The 20961-nt window shown below is 38.0% G+C and overlaps 3 protein-coding genes across 3 annotated transcripts in view; 1 reads left to right on the forward strand and 2 right to left on the reverse strand.

Moving 5' to 3' along the window:
• The window catches only part of LOC137049075 (zinc finger protein 721-like), a 66785-nt gene that overhangs the window by 40988 nt on the left and 4836 nt on the right, over positions 1-20961 (reverse strand). Inside the window, exons 2-3 of the mRNA XM_067427463.1 lie at positions 18513-18648; positions 10720-12164 (exon numbers count right to left, since the gene is read on the reverse strand). Coding sequence (XP_067283564.1) covers positions 10720-12164; positions 18513-18600 — 1533 coding nt within the window. The 5' untranslated portion in view covers positions 18601-18648. The remainder of the gene's footprint in view (positions 1-10719; positions 12165-18512; positions 18649-20961) is intronic.
• Positions 12857-15708, forward strand: LOC137049695 (uncharacterized). Its single transcript, XM_067428307.1, has 5 exons — positions 12857-13092; positions 13943-14137; positions 14222-14301; positions 14405-14459; positions 14663-15708. The coding sequence occupies exons 1-5, from the start codon at positions 12994-12996 to the stop codon at positions 15572-15574; spliced, it is 1341 nt and encodes a 446-aa protein (XP_067284408.1). The 5' UTR covers positions 12857-12993; the 3' UTR covers positions 15575-15708.
• On the reverse strand, positions 15817-18127 carry LOC137049693 (uncharacterized). The gene is made up of 3 exons (XM_067428304.1): positions 17407-18127; positions 17124-17259; positions 15817-16839 (listed from the first exon to the last, which is right to left on the reverse strand). The coding sequence occupies exons 1-3, from the start codon at positions 18027-18029 to the stop codon at positions 16090-16092; spliced, it is 1509 nt and encodes a 502-aa protein (XP_067284405.1). The 5' UTR covers positions 18030-18127; the 3' UTR covers positions 15817-16089.

Consider the following 20961-nt stretch of genomic DNA (forward strand, 5'->3'; position numbering starts at 1 on the left):
GAATTAAAAACATTGTTTTTTTTTTTGGTTTTTTTTGGAGGGAAGGGAGACTGCTCCCATAAGGTATAACACATTAAGAGTATGTACAGTGTATATTTTTCTTGTGCTACTACGGTCATAATTACTCAAAACATATATAAATTTACATAAACATGCACAACCAGAAGCTGCTCCGTTTAAGTCATGAAGTTTGGCCAACAGTGAAAAATATACAAGGCAACCAATTGCATTCAACAAAACATTTAATTATATATTAAGTTATCAAGAATCAGTCAAATACTTATCCAGACAATGATAATAAAAGCATTCAAACTTATAGTTTAATTTGTGAGAGCATTTCACTGCCAGAAGCAGACAATGTCATATGCCCCAGAGGAGACTGGGTCTTGAGTCAAGTCAAGTCTGTTGCTGCTGGAAAGAACTGTGAGTGGTAAAGAAAGAGAAAAAATGAAAATCTCCTGATAATTTGAGTAAACAGGGGTTAGGAAGCCAGATAGGGGGTGAGTAAATTATCAGATAATTTTCATTTTGAACTAATCCTTTAAGGTTAATACATTACAGATTAAATGCATATCTATGTTTCCCAAACATTTTCATTAGGTTAAGAAGTAAGAATACACAGGTCCATACCTATTTGGACATTTGCCATTATGTTATTTTGTCTCTGTACTCCAGTACATAATGTGACATTTGAATTTGAAGGACAAAACAATACATATACACATCTATATATAAACCATTATTGTTATACACATTTGCTGGAGAGAGAGGGTAGGCTCTTGGACTGCAGGCTTCCGTCATGCCATGATGTGCAAAAAAAAACTAACAAAAAAACCCACTACCGGTTCATCAGGCTGTGGTTGAGAATAGCAGCAAAGCAGATCTGTGCTCAAAGAAAAAAAAATGTTGTCTGATGATGGGCATCTTCGAAACAAAGCCAAACGAAATGGGCAAAAAAGAATCAGCAAGGCCAAGAAACATCTAGGCCTACAACAAATAGGCCCGCACCAAACACCTTGATCATGGCGGAACTTGGTCTGACCTTGGCTCCAACAAATGTACCACCTAGCGTGGCTTCAGCGTTAATAGGTATGGCATGTCTGTTTTGCCTGTTCTGGTCTCTTGTTTTATTGATTGTGCTGATTATATCATATTTATAGTCCAACATATCTGCTTCAGGAAATTCAAGAAAGATGTGTTGACTGGTTTGTGGTGGCTTTAACCCTTGATTTTCTGACTCATTTCAGACACACAAAACAACAACACACACGTACTGTGACTGTATATGGCTTTGCAAATTAAATCCCACCTGCTCGACAGCTGGAATTTGAGACTTAGTTTATCTAGGTATAAGTCTTGCTTTATACTTCTTTATCACATCCTAAAAGAAAGAGAGAAAGAGAGAGACGTGAGATAATGTACAATTAAATGTCATCCAAAAAATACTATTTACAAAGAGATATTCTGGTTTCAGGTGTATACATTCATTTACACACAAGGGACTGTTAGATTAAAGTTCAATGTATCACTAAAGCAGCAGTGTGCATGTGCTTCTTTTAGCGAAAGTTTGAATTACTAGACTCTATTACTGAATCACCATTATTAACCACAGGGAGCCATTAATATGAGCTATGATACGCAGCTAAAAATCTTCACTGTATTATTAATAACAACTAGTAAAAACTTTTTTTGGTCAAATGTCAGTCTCCAATAGATTCACATGTCAGACTTATCATTAAAAAATATATGAAATAATTATCTATCTGCAGTTACATTATCTTTTTACTGGAATCATCCACATTTATGCTGCATATACTATCACTCGTCACAATGCACTGTCTAACAAACAATATGATAATAATAATGATTGAATTAACTAAGGAACAACCTAGATGAGCTACCCTTTATTATGATCAGTGTCACTAACTTTAATAAACAAAAATAAATGTTGTATTCCAGTGAACTTGAAGAAAAGGTGAGGTAAATGTAGCCAACACACACACAATACTTCATGGCATTATCCCTGAATATCTTTCGAGTCACTATACGTTCATGTTGTTTATATTATTAACACAGACATTTGATGCAGTTTCACTCACCGCCTGCGGTTTCAACCCATGACAAGGAACAAACACACTTGCAGAACTCCGTTGCTGCTCAGGAACAACAAACTGCATCCACTATTTCCTTAAAGCTGGGTTATTTGGGAAGATGAAAAAGGTTATCTTTCCCTCAAAACCAGAAACACTTTCTTTAGTGACATTGTTGATGTTGTGGTCTAAAAACAAAAATGATAGCGTTGCCGACGGCTTCTGTAACCCGAAAGAAGCACACTGGGTGTGCTCTTGCTCTTGTTGATGTGCACACCAACTCATCTGGGAGAAGTGCCCCAAAAAAAAAAAAAAAAATACAGGGCTATACTCGAGAAAAAAAAAAAAAAACTTTCCAAAACTGATTTTGAATCCTGAAAGAGTGTATTTGGCACAGGAATACTCTGTCATCCGTCAACTCGTTTTTATTTTAGCATGAGAATCCAACTCTTAATGTGAATAAGTAAGAATGCATGAAATAGTATTAGACCCCCAACATCATTGGGAGTGAAGATGGCAAAAGTGGGCTTGCTTATGATTTCCTCACCTATCAAGGTGCCACAACAGAGCTTTCTGAGCAAAGCAAACAGCTTCTGTTGTCTTCACCTGTGCTAGAGAATCCAGTCTCCCAACCAAGCTCTTTTTTGATAACTTCACCACCTACAATGTCCTTGAAGTTCTTGCAGAAAATAAAATCCATGCTGCTGGAACAGCAAGGCTTTGCAAATCCACCACTGAAGACAGACAAGGAAATGTCACAAAAAAAAAAAAAAAAACACGGGTAAACCATGATGAAATTAGAAGTAGGGATGGAAAAGTTGTTCTAGTGAAGTGGTTTGATAGCCGCTCTGTTGTGCTGGCCTCCAACTTTGCTGGTATTGGAGATGAAGACCAAGTTGAGAGGTGGGATCAGAAAGAGGTATGTAAAGTATGTAAGCGTCAAGCATCCAGAGGTTGTGAAGAAATACAACACGGACATGGGAGGGGGGGACAAGCTTGATCAGCTAATTAGCCTTTACAGGATTGATATCAAGTCCCACAAATGGCCAATGCGCTTTTGATGTTGCTGTAAAGCCCTTACACAGCAAGTGCCTCTCCAACTCCATAAGATGAAGCTGGACAAAAAAAGTCCAAAAAGATATGGCGGACCACCTGTTAAATTATGATAATTGAAAAAAGAAGCAACAAGACGCAAACTTTAAGGTTTTTCAGGGAAAACGGATCTTATGTGATAAGTGCAATGTGCATTACTGCTTTATGTCAGAAAAATTGCTTCAAAGATGCACACAGGAAATGATTCTACCTTGACTGCTTTGATTGATTCCTATTTTTATTTTGTTATGAATAAACAAATATGCAATTTTAAAGCAAAAACCTTCCAATGAAAGTTTTTGATCTTCAAATAAAAAATTATAAAAATTTCAATCAATGGGGACTTTTTTTTGGTCTCATTTATAGAAGCCCCGTGAGCTAGGAAAATGAAACTTGAAAACAATTTAGGTCTGAAAAGGTTTTAAAAACATTTTATTATAGCTTCATGCATCCTTTTTACCAACACTTGAATGTGGGCAAGTTTCACAAAGAAAGGCAACATTTAAAAAAAAAAAAAAAAGATGAGAAAAATTTGTCAAAGACTATGCCTCAATCACATGGATAGCTGGAAATTTACACCTGGATTTATATTTGAAGTAATAGATTTGAAGTAAACAGTCAATCTGGAATAGATTTGAAGTAAATTCCTATGTACACTACCAGTGGACTGGCATACACAAAAATTCAGATACGCAGAATCAGGAACATGTATCAATATTCCAATCAGTATTTTCAAACAATAATTGTAATATTTTATTTTAATAAGACTATGTAAAAAAAAATATTTTAAAAACTATATTTAATAGGCTACTCAATCAAAATATTAAACAATTACAAGCCAAGTATACTTTAAATACTTTTTATACTTTAATTATGTAAAGTATAAAGTATAATTATTAAACTATACAGTATATAAGCATGTACAATATATATTAAATTATACAGTATATAATTATACAGTAAATTATACATTATATAAGTATAAAGTATAATTATTAAAGGATTAGTATAATTATTTAAAGTTTTAAACTTTAATTTATACTTTAATTATACTTTTAATTAAGTACTTGGATCAAAAGATTGAGAACAAGTATAGGCCAAATATACTTAGATTTTTCTAACCGTATAAGTCAAGTATACTTGAGTGCAATTTTAAGTAAATTTCTAAGAAGTATATAAAAGTGTAAAAGATGTTTAAAAGAAGAATACTAATAGAACACTTTAATAAACTAGACATGGGCGTAAATATGATTTTGAATTTGGTGGGGACATCTCTGGAATTAATAGGATAATGTAAGGCTTGTAGTCTATACTGACCTTAAAGGGGATCGTATTATGCCCATTTTTACAAGATGTAATTTAAATTTCAGGTGTCCCCAGAATGTGCCTGTGAAGTTTCAACTAAAAATACCTCACACAGATGTTGTTACAATAGTTATTTTCATCATTAAAGTGTATAATTTCCACACATTTGAAAGCTATAATAGTTTAAATTAATAATGATAATTTTTCTCAGCGGGCACTTATCTGAAACACACGCACAGATAACTGGCAGTCAGACATCCAGTCTCATGAGTAACTTCTCTTTACCCGTTTTTTGTTGTGTTTAAAATATCATATACATACAACAGTCTTGTTCATCGTTGTTGATTGCGAAAACAAAATAGTGGCACCGTGGGTGGAAAAGTGCAGATTAGTGTTGACTTCAGCTACGAGTATAACGCGCTCTCTATCACTGTAACGGCAAGGAACTGCATTATTTTATTGTTATGAATATAATCTTAGGAATCTATTATTTTGTATTATAGATGTTTTAGGGGGGTTTCTCACAATTACAATTAGTCAAATGAACGTGATCATGACTGGGTGCTTACAGACGCTGGTCGCTCAGTTCAGCCAGCCGAGTTCTCTAACACCAGTGGTGGAGGAAGTACTGAATCTCTGTCATTAAATCAGCGTGTCACAGGGAAAAAATAACAAAATCTACATCTAAATTAATATAATTTTTGTTTAAAATCTGACTTCATGTAATTTCAGTGCACATGCCATTAATGAAACTGGAATAGGCCTCTTAATTATTACTATTAATAGGCCTATTAAACCATTATTAATGTGAATATCAAAATTTAAACTTGTTTGTACTTCATTAATTTTCTCACTCTTTTCTCACTTTTGCGTTCATTTGTATTTCATGTCGCTCTACATACTCGTTTATTGTATAGGACAGTGTAAGCAGCTCAATAACCCTTTTATTTAAATAGGTTTAAGAGAATGCTTTCTATAGTTGAACTGAGCGGCCAGCCAATCGTCAGTAATGCTGCCTTCATTTGCTATCGGACATTTTTATAATTCTGACTTCTGAAGTCGTGATTAGGAGATCATTGCATTCAAGTTTTAAAATGTGCAATTTTTACCTAGGAAACTCCGAGAGCACGTGAAGGGAGCATAAGCACCCAGTCATGATCAAGTTCATTTGACTTCTTTAATTGTGAGAAGCCCCCTAAAACATCTATACAAAATAATAGATTCCTAAGATTATATTCATAACAATAAAATAATGCATTTCCTTGCCGATACAGTGATAGAGAGTGCGTTATACTCGTAGCTGAAGTCAACCATAGACAGTAAAAGAAATGGACAGAGCTATCCCATTGACTTCTACGGCGTTAAGTGAAGTCAGTAAAGGAGCACTCACTTCCTGATGGCTGAGCGAACTGCGCAGGCTCAGACTGAGCTTGACGACGTAGATGTGACGTGAGCCTCCTGTCTGACAGCTGTAGGTCTTCTAGTAGTTGTGGAAAGTGAAATCTGAATCCCGTTGTTTAAATATTTTCTCCTGTTGCTTTTGGCTAACTATGGGCTTCTCTCCATTCTTCTCCCTTGACTTTATCAGACTTTATGTCTCCACGTCCCCCCGACTGTCTCAGACAGTAAAAGATTGCCTGCGAGTGTCTCCTCAGGTCTATACGGTAATTTCTCAACTGTGCGACAGAGTCCCGTTAGTTATGACGCAATATTTAGCCTATTTTTACAAAAACAGCTTCTGCGGGGCGATAGTGTAAGATACAAGGTAACGGAGCCTTTTATGCATTGTCGTGTTTCTTTAGAAATAAACAATGGACAAATGGAGTCTTTAAACGCCTCTGATGTAAAGTTATTCACTGTCAAAGTGACTCAAAAATAATTGGGATGGTCAATGGGATGCTAACAGCAGGTGATGGCTTGGTTAGCAATGGCAGCCCCTATGGGTGGAACGCTTTCCGAGTGCTAGATTACCCCCTTGAAGTCAACAACGGCTGGCTGAACTGAGAGGCACGAGACGAGTCCCTTTGACTTCAACTTCCCTCTTCGATTGATTGGATACGGGATGAGCTGTCAATCTAGAGCTAGTGGACCAATGGTGATGCTAAGACCCGCCCCTGATTTACATGAAACTCGGGCTGCAACATTTGGAAACACAAGCGCAGAATGCAGAAACAAAAGCAAAGGAGAAAAGAGCACAGACATACAAAAAATGAAATTAAGTGCAGAAAACATGATTTTGTGTGCGATTCAGATAATTTTGAATTCATGATTCAGTTTTCAGCAATATAATTTTAAACCTTTTTAAATGTTTGACTCACTTATTATTTGTATTTCTATGACCGCATTGTTTGTGATTCTGCATTGATTTTTCAGTTTTGTGCGTTATATTTTCACATGTGTTTTTAAAATTTTGATTCATGCTTATTTTTTTATGCTTGACTGCAAATCAATCGGCGGGAATTTGATCCCATACAAACCCACTGATTTACCTGCCAATAGACAGACCCACCAGGATTTCGCGGGCCTTTTTTGTGATTGTTGGCCTAAAATGCCTGATGTTGCGGCCACTTTTCTTAAAAAGTGATATATATTTATATATAGCATTGCTTGTTCCACCACAAAGGACTGTTTTTGAGGTGACAATCCGTTATACATGTGTGCTTTACTGTATCTTGAAGATTGTTGTCTTCTGTTTTAAAGATGAATGAAAAAAATGCACATAATGCTGTAAAACATAAACAACTGTTCTGTCAGATGTTCTGCATTTTGACTACTTTTTGAATTTTCTATAATTATATCTCTAGGTAATGAAGATACTATAAACTATAAAACATATACCTATATAAAACATATAAAAAGGCCTCATTGAATACTTTTGCAAACGTACGTTTATTATTAGTAAAATCATACTTATTCAATAATACTGCATGAAGACTAGACGTGTCAAAGTTCACAGCTGTTTTTCAAAGAACTAGTTCATTTCTCTTAAGCCTAAGCTTACAAATTCAGAATAAGCAGTGATTTCTCTCATTTTGGGAATATAAATAAAGGGAGTTTTTACACTGGCAGTTTAGTTCAGAACAGGTCACAGTTCGTATTAAAATTGGTAATGTGAAAGCTGTCATGCGGACCTGGGAGCGCACCAGAACAAAACCATACCTGGAGGAGGAATATAATGCGGCCCCTTTAAGATATGCGCATTTCCCTTTTGAATTGCCGGTATTTTGTGTGTGTGCCGAACTGTGCCGCGATTCACAGGAACAGTGTGAAACACACAGACTTGGAGCGCTTTTGTTCTGAAAAGTAAACTGCGTATTCGTTTTGGCCGATTGTAATGTATTTAGTTCAATAAAACATGTAATGTAAGCGGTGATGGTGTTAATGATTTACCTCAGATATGAGCGAGAGTGAGCTTCAGCACGCTCAGACTGCAGAGATGTACTCGGTGTAAAAATCAGGTAGCCGCGAATAATTGGTCAAAGTTGCAGAAAAGTCAAGATTTGTTGAAGTTGCGTTAATAGTTGTAATCGCAACATCGTGAAATCATGGAGGGACTGAATAGACCCTCCCCTTTAAGAAATCACAACAGAAGTGGTTGAAAGTGGACAAAAGAGTCTAATTAAAATGCCAAATGTAAACGGGTATGTGTCTGCATCGTATAGTTCCAAACACATCTTAAAGGCCATCTTTCAATTTAATTTTATAACTTAATTTATACAGAATATTGTATGAAAATGTAAATTTAAAAAGACATACATAAGAATACATATGTTTTACAACACCCACGGGCAGAAATTAAGAAAAAAAGTGCCTGTTCTAAGCTACGCTCCAAAAACCCACCTTTTCCCAGCCCTGCTGCAGCCCTGGCTCTCATTGTGGGTTTACGTAGTCTGAGAGGTGGAAACAGAAAATAGAGATTGGCGTTATCGTAATTATAGTTATAGTAGGTTTGAGTTGTCACAGTGGTGAATTCTGTTGTCACAATGGTGAATCAATAAAAGATCCTTGTTACAATGACTGTATTTACTAGGGGTGTGCATTGGCACTGCCTTCACGATTCGATTCGATTACGATTCACCAGGTAACGATTCGATTCGATTCTACGATGCATTGTGATGCATCAAAATTCTACTGCACACAAAGCACATTTTTCATCAGTCATGAGGCAATACAAGCAGATATTAAACAACAGATTGTATTGGCTGCTGTGTGTCTCCTGTATCTTTGACATAAAAGTTATTAAATAAAATAAAATGTAATTAAATAAAATGCAATTAACCCCTAAATGCATGACTGTTTCACCAAACATTCTTACATATTCAGGTCGTTAGCGACCCAGATCTATATTTAACATGGATAGACCTCTACCTGTCGTGATAATATATAAAACTCCTGATTTTAGAGTAGCAGCTACAGAAGAATAAAATAAAACCTATTTCGTTACCTTTTGGAGCTTGGAAGGATTCAGTTTGAGCAGATGTTTAATGCCATCATCATATGACCTCGTCAGAGCTCGTTTACCAGTATATTCAGCATCTGCCTCATATTCGCGATCTCCAGCATATTCTCAAAACTCATTTTCAACGTCTTCAAAATCAATATTTTGATCACTGACAGCTTCTTGACCACATCCATCATCAAGAGACAGTGACACTAATATCTGAATGTGTTTAGTACTTGCTCTCTGCTGTAAATCACTGAGCCATTTCAAGTTTTGCAGATTATAATTATTGTTTTGTTTTCTGTCAGAGGTAACTATGAGTGAACCGTCACTTCATCATTGCGTATCAGACATTGCCACCTTGTGGAATAAAGGTGAATTGCGGCGTTTTTCGTCATTATAGATTCATTGATTATTGTGCAAAAAAAATATACGTACAATCCTACACACCTCGGGTCGTTAGCGCGTTTTTAATAACCCGTCTATCGCGGTCATCTCCCTCCGCCTCAACCATCTTCCTTTTTGTTGTTGTTATTCTCCCGGAACTGGAAGTATTTGAAACTTCACAACTTTATCGTCCGCCAGAAAATAAACAGTGACATAATCGATTATGGCACTTTGCCGCATCGATGCTGAATCATTCATGCCCCGCATCACGATGCATCGCCGAAACGATTATTGTTGACACCCCTAGTATTTACATGAACAGCATATTCCCGTCCTAGCCGAAAGACTAACTGCTTTCATACACATAAGTTACTCCACAGTACATGTGAGCTCATTTACATTATGTCCGTCGGAAATACAAAGAGGTGAGTAGTATAACAGCTGACTAAGCTCGGAATTCCAGCTGTCCGGTTATGTTATTCAGATATACGGCCCAAACACTTGACATCTGCAGAAGCAGAACATGCCGACACCTAGGTCTAAAAGCAGTTACTGATTAAACATCAGCTAGCAATTTCTACAAATTTCACGATAAACTATGTTGTGTAGAAATGCACGGAATGTCTATCCCTATCTAACCGTCACAGATGTAAGCTATAGCCTACATCCTACAACATTCATTTAAAATCTAGGATCTAAATTAATTATTTTAAGACACATATTGCTGGCATAGATGGTGATAATCTACATGGATGCTTGAAAAACAACAAAGTCGAAAGCAATATTGATAAATATGATTTATTAAAGATACTGCAATGTGATAAACATGGAGACAACGTTAGCCACAATTAGCTATACCCTGTGGTCACTCACCAAGACACCTGCCCAATTCTCAACCGATTCTCCTCACACCACAACTCTTATCTCTCTCCTCTGTCCATTTACCCTTCCCCTTAACTCTCCCTGACCCCTCTCTCGCCTAGGCAGCTCATAATTATACAGCAATAGCCCATCGTAAGAGTTGACATTTATCCCAACTGTAACCTCTTTCGCTGTCTGACTCCATTACAAAGAGACGATGTTTACCGGCCGTTGCGTCACTTCCTATCAGAGCGTTTTTCACAACGGAAGTAATTTTACTCACAATTTCTTTTAAAAAACTGTTTTAATGCACATTTATGATTAATTTCTTCACGCAAGTCGAGTTCCTATACTATTTATCTACACGTTCATTCACAGTGATCTTCAACTTGAAAGATGGGCTTTAATACCAGGTGTAAACAGGGCCTAAGGTTTCCATGTTGATCAGAATGGTCCACACTGAGAGCTTGCATAAGACATTTACTCTGGTGTGAAACTTATTCCACACCGTTGGCAGGTGAAAAGGCTCTATCCAGTGTGAACTCTCATGTGATAATTCAAATTTCCTTTTCGGTTGAAACTTTTTCCACACTGTTGGCAGGTAAAAGGTTTCTCTCCATTGTGAATTATCATGTGTCTGTTGAAGCTTCCTTTTAGAGTGAAAGATTTCCCACACTGTTGGCAGGTAAAAGGGCTCTCTCCAGTATGAATTCTCATGTGGATTTTAAGGTTGGTGTCTTGATCAAAACTCTTGCCACACTGAGGACATGTATAAGGCTTCTCTCCAGTGTGAATTCTGATGTGGATTTTAAGGCTTCCATTTTTACTGAAACTCTTTTCACACTGAGGGCAAGTGTAAGGTTTCTCTCCTTTGTGAATTCTCAAGTGGACTTTAAGGTTCCAGTCTTTTTCAAAACTCTTTCCACATTGAGGACATGTATAGGGCTTCTCTCCAGTGTGAATTCTGATGTGGTTTTTAAGGCTTCCATGTTGACTGAATCCCTTTCCACACTGAGGGCACGTGTAAGGTTTCTCTCCTTTGTGAATTCTTATGTGCCGGTTAAGGCTTCCTTTTTCAGTGAATCTGTTTCCACACTGTTGGCATGTGTAAGGCTTCTCTCCAGTATGAACTCTCATGTGATAATTAAAGTTTCCTTTTCGATTGAAACTTTTTCCACACTGCTGACAGGTGAAAGGCTTCTCTCCAGTGTGAATTTGCATGTGCCTGTTAAAGCTTCCTTTTTGAGTGAATCTGTTTCCACACTGATGGCATATAAAAGGGCTCTCTCCAGTATGAATTCTCAAGTGGACTTTAAGGTTGCCCTCTTGATCAAAACTTTTTCCACACTGAGGACATATGAAAGGCTTCTCTCCAGTGTGAATTCTCATGTGGATTTTAAGGCTTCCATGTTGACCGAAACTCTTTCCACACTGAGGGCAGGTGTAAGGCTTTTCTCCATTGTGGATTCTCATGTGCCTGTTAAGGCTTCCTTTTTCTGTGAATCCGTTTCCACACTCTTGGCATGTGAAAGGGATCTCTCCAGTATGAATTCTCATGTGGACTTTAAGTTTCCCGTCTTGATCAATACTCTTTCCATGCTGATGTGATACGGAAGGCTTCTCTCCAGTGTGAATTCTCATGTGATAAATAAGGTGTCCTTTTCGGTTGAAACTTTTCCCACACAGTTTGCAGGTGTAAGGCTTCTCTCCGTTGTGAATTCTCATGTGCCTGTTAAAGCTTCCTTTATGGGTGAATCTGTTTCCACACTGTCTGCATCTGAAAAGGCTCTCCCCAGTATGAATTCTTATGTGGTCTTGTTGGTTGAAACTAGTCCTTGTCTTTTGAGCTTTTTCTTGAGAGGAAGTCTTTTCAGTCTGGGAGCAAGTAAAAGATGTTTCTCCAGTTATGAAATCATGATCACTCTCATATTGATCTTTTTCTTCCTTTACATTCAGTTCATGACTCTCTTCTTTTAGTGCCATCAGGTCTAAGGAGAAAAACAAAAATAATCCAAGTTTAAATGGCACAAAACAACAGAAACCCAAACATTTCTGTTTGTGGTCACCATTTGAATCTTTACCTCAAATAAAGATTCAAATGGTCAGGAATCAGCATATTGATTCATGATTCCAAATCATGAATTAATAAGCTGATTCATGACCGTTTGAAACTTTATTTGAGGTTTGAAAACAAACACAGAAGACAATGCTGAATAAAGTCGTTGTTTTTGTTATTTTGGGACCAAAATGTATTTTCGATGCTTCAAGAGATTCTAATTAACTAACTGATGTCACATATGGACTACTTTGACGATGTTTTTATTACCTTTCTGGACATGGACAGTATAATGTGCCTACACTTTGATGCGCTGTCGGACTAAATATAAAATATCTTAAAATGTGTTTCGAAGATGAACAGAGGTCTTACAGGTGTGGAACAACATTAGGGTGTTATTAATGACATAAATTTCATTTTTGGGTGAACTAACCCTTTAAGTAACTTCTGTTTTGTCTGATGCTTGCCATATGTGATGCAGGGGAACTTTCTCATTAATGTTATTTTTATTTGCAGGTTTTTATGCAGAAGACTTCTCAAATCTATTCAGAGGTTTACCTAATTTAAAATAAGGTATTTTCACGGTCACCAAATATCCTGTGTTGGAATTGACTTGTTAATAGGCTCTGTGCACAAAGCGTAGTGACGAACTTCCGCTGTCGCCAGAAGTCGGCATTTCTGTTTCCGGTTTTCTAACGCATCGGCCAGAATGTCTTGCTTTACTAGATGTCTCCAGGACCTTCCAAAAATAAGCGTCAGCGATGTTCATCGCATCGTCGATGCCTGGTCTCCTGCTCCGACAAGCAAGAGGGACAAGGGATTTAAACTTTATATATCAAGTTACCTGCACAACTACGAGGGTAAGTAGTTTAATCTAACGTGTTATGCCGGCAGATAGCGGCTAAGCTAGTTAGCGACGTATTCGTTTGTAGTGTAAAGTTAGTATAGAAGTTTGTTTTTCTTAATTTTAAACGCAGACGGTTCTTTTGTGATAATTGTAATCTCAATGGCATTAACTTGCTCTCCTCTCAGTTTCTAATAAAGATCAGGGCACAGGCGCTGTCACTGTCAGGGCATTGTGCTACAGGTCCATGAGGAAAGCAGAGAAACCTCACAGTTTGAGAGTATGGTGAAGCTAGAATTGATAAGCCAGCAGTTGTAGGCTTGTTACTTTAATAGCCCGGTGTTCCTGATGTTCCTGGGGATTTAGCAAAGGTAATCTTGTTTAGTATTATTATAACTCTTAAATGAGTAACGTTATGTAATGAAAAGAGTGGTTAAAATTGACAGGTGAGTTTACTTTGCTTGTCCCCATTCGGGTTACTGCATGCGTTCTTGTTGATGTTATAACGTTAATATTATTACTTATATAACCCGGTGTTCCTGGGGACTCAGCTAAGGGCATTCATGTTTAATGTAACTATATTGTAGGCAGGTAAGTTTCCCTAGCTGGTCCCCTCTGGGTAAAATGTGTTCTTGTTCAAGTTTTCCTCAACTCAGTCATTCGTTTAAGATACAATCTTGTATTATTTAAAGGTATTAGGCTAACATGTTTCAAATAAACATTTAAGGATTTTGTTGGCATATTATACTACATAATCTAGAATATTAGATATAGAATGAAAAAACAAGATTATGTCCTAAACAAATGATTAAACAGTGATCAAGCAATGACAAATCAGTATTTAATACTTCATTTTACTTATGCAGGTGGTGTTGAAAGACTCCAGTCCTGTGGAGCTTATTGAACACAGCTGCACATGTGTTGCTGGAGCTGCATTATGCAACCACTGTGTTGCTTTGCTGTTCCAGTCAGCACATTACTCTGAACTGAATATGTCAGTGGTCCCTCCTGTGCTAAGCTGTACTGAAGGGGAACAGCAGTGGCACAAGCCCAGAACTTTGGTAAGTGTGCACTATAATTATAGACCTGTGGCTATATTTTCTAACTACATCTAACTTTTAACTGTATCCTCAATAACTTGATAGGGTATTAAGCCAGGCCCTGTGGAAAAGATGGTCGTGTTGTCTGCTAAGCCAAAGTGTAGAGCAACAACTGAGGGTGTAAGGTAAAAGCTGATTATTGGAGATTTATTACATGTTGCATGTTAAATTAAAATTCCTTTGTGGATATGCCACTTTCCACTCATGAAAGTTTTATGTTCTACACAGGAGCACACTCTACAAAGGCCTGACTGGAGATCTACCTGATCTATCCGTCCTTCAGGTGAGTAGGGATATAACAATCAAATTTCACTGTACAGTTTATCATAACCAAAATCTGTAAACCAATATTTCATGATTTTCTGATTACAAATCCATGCATAACACACTGCGGATAGAAATTACAGAAAAAAAAGTTACTGGTATGATAATAGTGGTTATTTTATATTATTATATTTAGCGAATTGTTATATTATTATTTCCCAGGTGAAAGAGGTATATAAAGATTTCTCTATAGCTGAGGCACCGATGATCTGCAGCTTGGGCGTCAGCTGTGAAATTCCCCTGGTCGACTCTGCCCTGGGCAAGGTTCAAGCTGGTAGTCCCTTGTCCTACCAACAACCTGCAATAGCAAACCGAAACCTCTCCTTCCATGCTGCCCCACCACAACCATCTGTGCCTCTTCAGAACTACCGCCTACAGCCATCTAGTTGCATGTATGTCTGTACTGAACCACAACAGCTACACTGTAAGAGTCTGGAGGTCACCTGGGACATGGCACACAAATATGAATGTGCTACCAGAGACCAAAGTTCATGTACTGAATGGCATCAGCTAAGGAGGCATAGACTGACTGCCTCACGGTTTCGGGAGATCTGCCAGGTTCGAGAGAACACAGAAGAAGGTCTGGCGAACCGGATACTGCAAGGGACCCGGCAGACGGCAGCTATGAAGAGGGGGCTCGAATTGGAGGCAGATGCAATTTGGGAATATTGCCAAATAAAAAGGGTCAACCACTACCCCTGTGGATTAGTAATTCACCCAGATGCTCCTTGGCTGGGTGCATCACCAGACGGGTTAATCTTTGACCCTTCAGAGCAATGTCAGTTTGGGCTGGTTGAGATTAAATGCCCAAATGTTAAAAGCTATGTCGACTGCCCATATCTGAAAATGAAGGCAGGCAAATTGGAGCTAAAACCAACACATGCTTACTACTGGCAAATACAGGGGCAGATGTTATTAACAGGGATGATTTGGTGTGATTTTGTTGTTTCAGCCGAGGAAGACATACTCATCCAAAGAATTTACAGAGACAATGATGTCTTGGATGTGATCAGAGGGAAAGTAGACAGGTTTTATTTCTATGTCTACATACAGAAATGTCTGCTTCAGGAGTAGGACTTCAACTAATGTTTTTTTTGTTTATTGTTTCCTTTTAAATGTTTTATGCTTTGTGTTATTATTAAAATTTAAAATTAAAGATGTTTTTATGATTAATAAAAGTATGTTAACACTGAGCACCCCAAGAAAAAGACTAGTCATTTATAACCATTGTACTAAAGGCAGATGTCTCTGGCACTACAACCGTCTTTAACAGCAAATGATAGTAAATGATTACATGACCATGCCTGTGATTTTTAGGTGTTTATTATGTTCCACCTACAAGTTAATATGAAAGTTTACAAAAATATTTACAAATTATATCTGAGAATCATTTTGCAAGTTTAGTTATTCTTATGAATTTGTTGAACAAATAGTTAATATAAATCTCTTTAAAATATGGCAACAGTAGCTCACAAATGTATAAACATATTTACTAATTATATCAGGCAATTTACAAAATGACAGTTATTATTTTGTGAACACAAGTAGTTAACATCAACCTCTTTAGAAAATGGCTACAGTATCTCACTTCATAATCTCCATTTCTTGACCAAAGGTCCATTTTGGTAGTTTGAGAGGAGACAAGCAACTGTAAAGATTTGATTTATGCTCCCTGCAATAGAGAGAGGGATAGTAGTGTCAAAGAGTTTATTCTCTTTAACTCTTCTGATTAACCTTTCGATGTGTACTCTCAAACGGGCAATGGACTGCGTCTTCAGAACATCTACCTCAGACATTTGGGCCTTCTTGGAGAGGAAGGCAGGACGATGAACAGGCCCAGGTACAAGGTCATCCACCAAGAATCCCTTGTCCACCATGATGGCCATGTCAGGTGTTAAGAGTGATGTAATCCCTGACTGACGAAACACCTCTCTGTCACTCATGGAACCCTCAAAGAGTGCTGACACAAAAGTCAGGGCTCCGTGAGGGGACATGCCCACCATAGCCTTAAAGGTGCAATGGGACTTGTAGTTTGAAAAAACTTCGCTCTGAAGGAGCAGGGATGAAGGTGTTTGACACCGTAGCTCTGTACAATCAAGCACTACTTGTGTGTTGCTGTAGCTGCCATCAAAGTCCCGAGGAAGACTGGCCTTCACAGCTGCAGGAGACATCCATATACAGACTGAGCCCAGTAAGCTGTAGAGGAAGTTGGCCCAGGTCACAATGATTCGGCTGACTGTTGCTCTGTGGATGTTAAATCTGTGAGCCAACTCTCTCTGGGTACAGCCAGTGGACAGGTATGTGAGGAAAAGAAAAAGCTCATCTATCGGCAGCAGTTTCTGGGAAGAGATGAGTTTAATGAGTAGGGGTGTACCAAGATAATGCAATACAAACATGTAACAATATGTATCATGGATGGTAACAATCTGTATTGTGTATAATACAGATTGTCACCCAAAAAGAAAATTACTGTGATAGAAAAAAAAAGTTTACAGAGTGAACTTATTTTTAGTGTCAGTACTACATGTATCTCTCATATTGGGGTGTGTGTGTGTGTGTGTGTGTGTGTGTGTGTGTGTGTGTGTGTGTGTGTGTGTGTGTGATTGAGAGAGAGAAAACTTACAGTTGGTCTGGATATAGGGCTTTCAATTGATGTGCTAGTGGCATAGGGTTTCTTTGCCCTGGTGACCCTAACCATTTTTGCTGTTGCTGTCTCGATCAGGTTCCAGAACGCCATCAGATGCTCGTATGAGGGGAATCTAAAATACAGTATTACAATCAAAATTAGTTGTTTTCGTCATACAAGCTCAAGAATATGATTAAGATGACAGTGAAAAACACTTACTTGGTCAGTTAGTCAATCAGTAAAATGTTATGAGATGATGTTGATATTACAACTGTCTTACCTGGTGTAAAATCTGATGTCTTCGGGCGACGAAGCAAACCGTTTAAGTCCAAATGAGTGATGAAGGTGAACTGTTTGGAGCTGCTCCCTCAGTGCCTCGATTTCCCTCAACGCATCTTCATACTGCTTTCGGTCTACACATACAGTACGACTGGTAGCGTAGTCGTGGTCTACAACCATCGGAACCATGGCGGGATGCTCAATGTCTTCCTCGGGTCTCGGCGGGTCAGGTTCTGGACTTGGTGGTCGAGATCGGCGCTCCCAAACACCGGCCCGTGACACCTTTGTATAGTTATTCCACTCGAATAACGATGGAACAGAACCTGCTGCTAAAACCCGTCTACCCTTAGCAGAAGTGCGGATTTCATTCTCGGTGAAATGTCGACTGCATACCTTGGTGTGAGTGGTAACCGAAAATCGCGCCCTCCTTATTTTGTGCAACCACTGCGCACGAAGGTTGGTGTCCTTCGGGAAGCGGTGGAAGCTCAAATGGCTGTTGTACCGACTTGAAGCCGAGCAAAGTGGCACACAGCAATGCTCCTTAGACCCACTCATGGTACTTTGAAATCTAGATGTGTCTCGCACATTATATTTCTTTTTCCGTACAACAACAGCAGCACACATCTTGTTTGTTTGTTTATAGCGGATGAAGACAGGAAGTAAACCGGAAACTGATATGCCGACTTCTGACAATAGCGGAAGTTCGTCACTGCGCTTGTGCACGTAGGCTATAAAGTGATGTGATAAAATGTCAACCCTGTTGTCTGTGTTCTGTATTTCTGTATATTTTTGTTTTTATTCAATTTTGTTTTTTGGTACAGTGAGAAATAAACAATTATTGCTACAATTTAAAATATTTAATTGGACCAACGTCACAGTTTCGTAAATTAAATTTTTCCATTGGCTCAACATATTTTTGATTGAGCCCATGTTAACCGACTGTTGCCACAGTTGATCAAATTCAATTCATAGAAATTAAACGATGGCCAATTGAAAAATTCAGATGTGACCAATCACTAGAAAATGAATTTCTTTTCTTTTCTTTTCTTAACAGTGTGGACATTTGAATAAGGATCAAATAAGTTCAGCTTTGAGAATTTAACAAACCTGTTTGTTCCTCAGTTTCTTCTTGTTTCACACTGAATAGTTCACTCTGAATCTTCATGTCTTCACTCTCCTCTTTAATAAACGCCATCTTTATAATAGTGTCACGTGGATCTCAGTCGCTTCACCAGGAGATCTTCTGTGTGTTTGAACAATTTGTCATAATTAACATGAGAATAATTAACAGAAAGAAAAATAAATCCAAACCAAAATACTCAATCAGCTCCCTAGTTAAGTAGTCAGTGAACTAGTTAGTGATATGTCGTTCATGAACGATTCGTTCATTTTGAACGAATCTTTAATATGACTCCAGAACGACGGGTTTTCTCGGTGAGCGATTCGTTCATTTTGTGTTGACCGCGCATGCGAGTCAATTCGAGTCAGTCAGTCATTCGTTCATCAAGTCCCATAGGCAAGGCTATGCAGTCTCTACCAGAAAACAGAAAAGATTCGTTCTTTTGAGTCTTCGGTCTGAGTCTCATTCTTTTGTCACGTGACGTGACAGCCGTGTTGGATACAGAAATAGTTCATTCACAACCTTCCTCACAAACAAGTGTGTAGTTTTTGTTTTTTTGTTTTCTAAAAAAAAAATTTAGCTAGTAGGCCTATATTAACTGATTTTCCTATGAATCCTAGACACGTTGGGTTGGTCAGAATGGATAAGCATAAGAGTTTATATTGCCCATATCTTCTGATAATAAATATATTACAACATGCAGTCAATAATACAACTGTAATGTTGTATATGTTGTGACCCAAAGAACGACTTGAACGAGAAGACTCGAGAGATGAACTGCTTCTGCATTCAGCCTATGAGGACTTGAAGAACGAATGATTCGAAGACTCGAGAGAACTAATCTTTTCCGTTTCCGGACGCATGTATTATATGAGGCTGTCACGGCCCACATCAGACATGATGACTAAACTAACGGCTCGAACCAGAAGTCACGAGTGGTGTAGCATTACTAATCTTTCTAGGGAACAGACGTGATTAAATGTTAAGTGACTAAATAAAGAACGTTTTGGGTGGTTAAGTGAGGCAATCACAATTAATTACTCATTTATTTCTCAAAGTTTGGTCATGACTGCATAAGATTGTTTTTTTATTTATTCCAAAAGTACTAAATGTGTTGAAAAATGCAACATGACATTTTAATTACATTCTGCTTAAATGAACGAAATGACTTGAAAAAAGATTTGTTCATTTTGCTAAACGAGTTTTAAAGATCTGAGTCAGTAAAATGATCCGAACTTCCCACCACTAGCACTAGTAAGAGTCGTAGTGAGAGTTAAAGGGCTGATTAGCCACAACAACAACAACAACAACAACAACATCATTATATAACAGCACATATTTTACAAACACTTTAAATTTAGTATAATTATAGATTTTATGTGGGTCTCAGCATGTAAGAAAAGTAAACATGGTCTGTTGCATTGTACTTTATGTTCTAACATATGGTTTCCCTTATGTGCTGGATTTATTTCCATATAAGGAACAGGTTCTGGTAGGAGTGTATTGGAGTTAGGATAAGGGATCTGAACAATTATAACTAATTTGACATTAAAAACAAAACTGATCTATTTTAGTGGCTGCTACAGTCAGTGAGTGATTAGCGTCTAACAGGAGGATAAAAAAATAAAACAAAGTAAATCCTCAACACTATCACCCCTCACGTTATCGAACTAATGACATTGTAATCAGCAAAAACGCATGCGTTGGTTACTCTTCTTTCTGAACAAGTGTGCACCTAGGGCTGGGTATTGTTCAAAATCTTTCAATCCGGTGCCAATTTCGATACTGGTTCCTAACGATACTTTTTCCGATACCATATGCAACCGACTAGCAGCACAAACTAACATACATAAAGTGGTAGTAAACGTTATAGGGATGCATTCGGTTAGTTAAATTACACTTTTCTGTCAAGTATTTCCCTGCACGTATCAGAAGATTATTATGGAGGCAACTTTGATGGATGAATTTACAGCTTTACTCGCAAACTACAATTTATGTTAATCAAAAAGGTGAGAACCAGGACCGTTATAAACCTAAATATATCCTTGATTTAATCAAAAAGTGTATCCAAGTAGTAATAATTTGGTGTTTGCTGTTGTAATGATGGCAGTAGCGCACAGCTGTTTCCATGCTCTGGCGCGGTTAGCACTCACACTGCATGTGAACCGCGCTCGAGCTCAACTGAACCGCGCAATTTCCCACCAATTCCAAGCGGGCCAGGGCCGGTCAAACGAACCGTGCCAGGACACCGAATGGAGCACTCACACTTGTCAAACAAACGGGGCTTTGGGGATCAAACGCGCTCGGGCACAGTTCAGAGCGCCTACTAGTGCGAGTACACCGCCGCCTTTGGTTGCAATATTCTTATCGCATATGTAGCACTTTGCTGACTCTGCATCCACTTTTTATAAAGTGTAGCCACACTTTAGACCTCTT

This window comes from Pseudorasbora parva, chromosome 20, assembly GCF_024679245.1.
Source record: "Pseudorasbora parva isolate DD20220531a chromosome 20, ASM2467924v1, whole genome shotgun sequence".
In the NCBI taxonomy this organism is placed as follows: Eukaryota; Metazoa; Chordata; class Actinopteri; order Cypriniformes; family Gobionidae; genus Pseudorasbora; species Pseudorasbora parva.

Excerpts from the sequence above, each read along its gene's own strand:
- LOC137049695 (XM_067428307.1), top strand. The coding sequence starts at position 12,994 with ATGTTCATCGCATCGTCGATGCCTGGTCTCCTGCTCCGACAAGCAAGA. Across the intron at positions 13,093-13,942 it reads TTACCTGCACAACTACGAGG|GTGGTGTTGAAAGACTCCAG; the intron begins GTAAGTAGTTTA and ends TTACTTATGCAG. Across the intron at positions 14,460-14,662 it reads CTGATCTATCCGTCCTTCAG|GTGAAAGAGGTATATAAAGA; the intron begins GTGAGTAGGGAT and ends ATTATTTCCCAG.
- LOC137049693 (XM_067428304.1), bottom strand. The coding sequence starts at position 18,029 with ATGTGTGCTGCTGTTGTTGTACGGAAAAAGAAATATAATGTGCGAGAC. Across the intron at positions 17,260-17,406 it reads GACATCAGATTTTACACCAG|ATTCCCCTCATACGAGCATC; the intron begins GTAAGACAGTTG and ends ACTGTATTTTAG. Across the intron at positions 16,840-17,123 it reads GCCCTATATCCAGACCAACT|AAACTGCTGCCGATAGATGA; the intron begins GTAAGTTTTCTC and ends ATCTCTTCCCAG.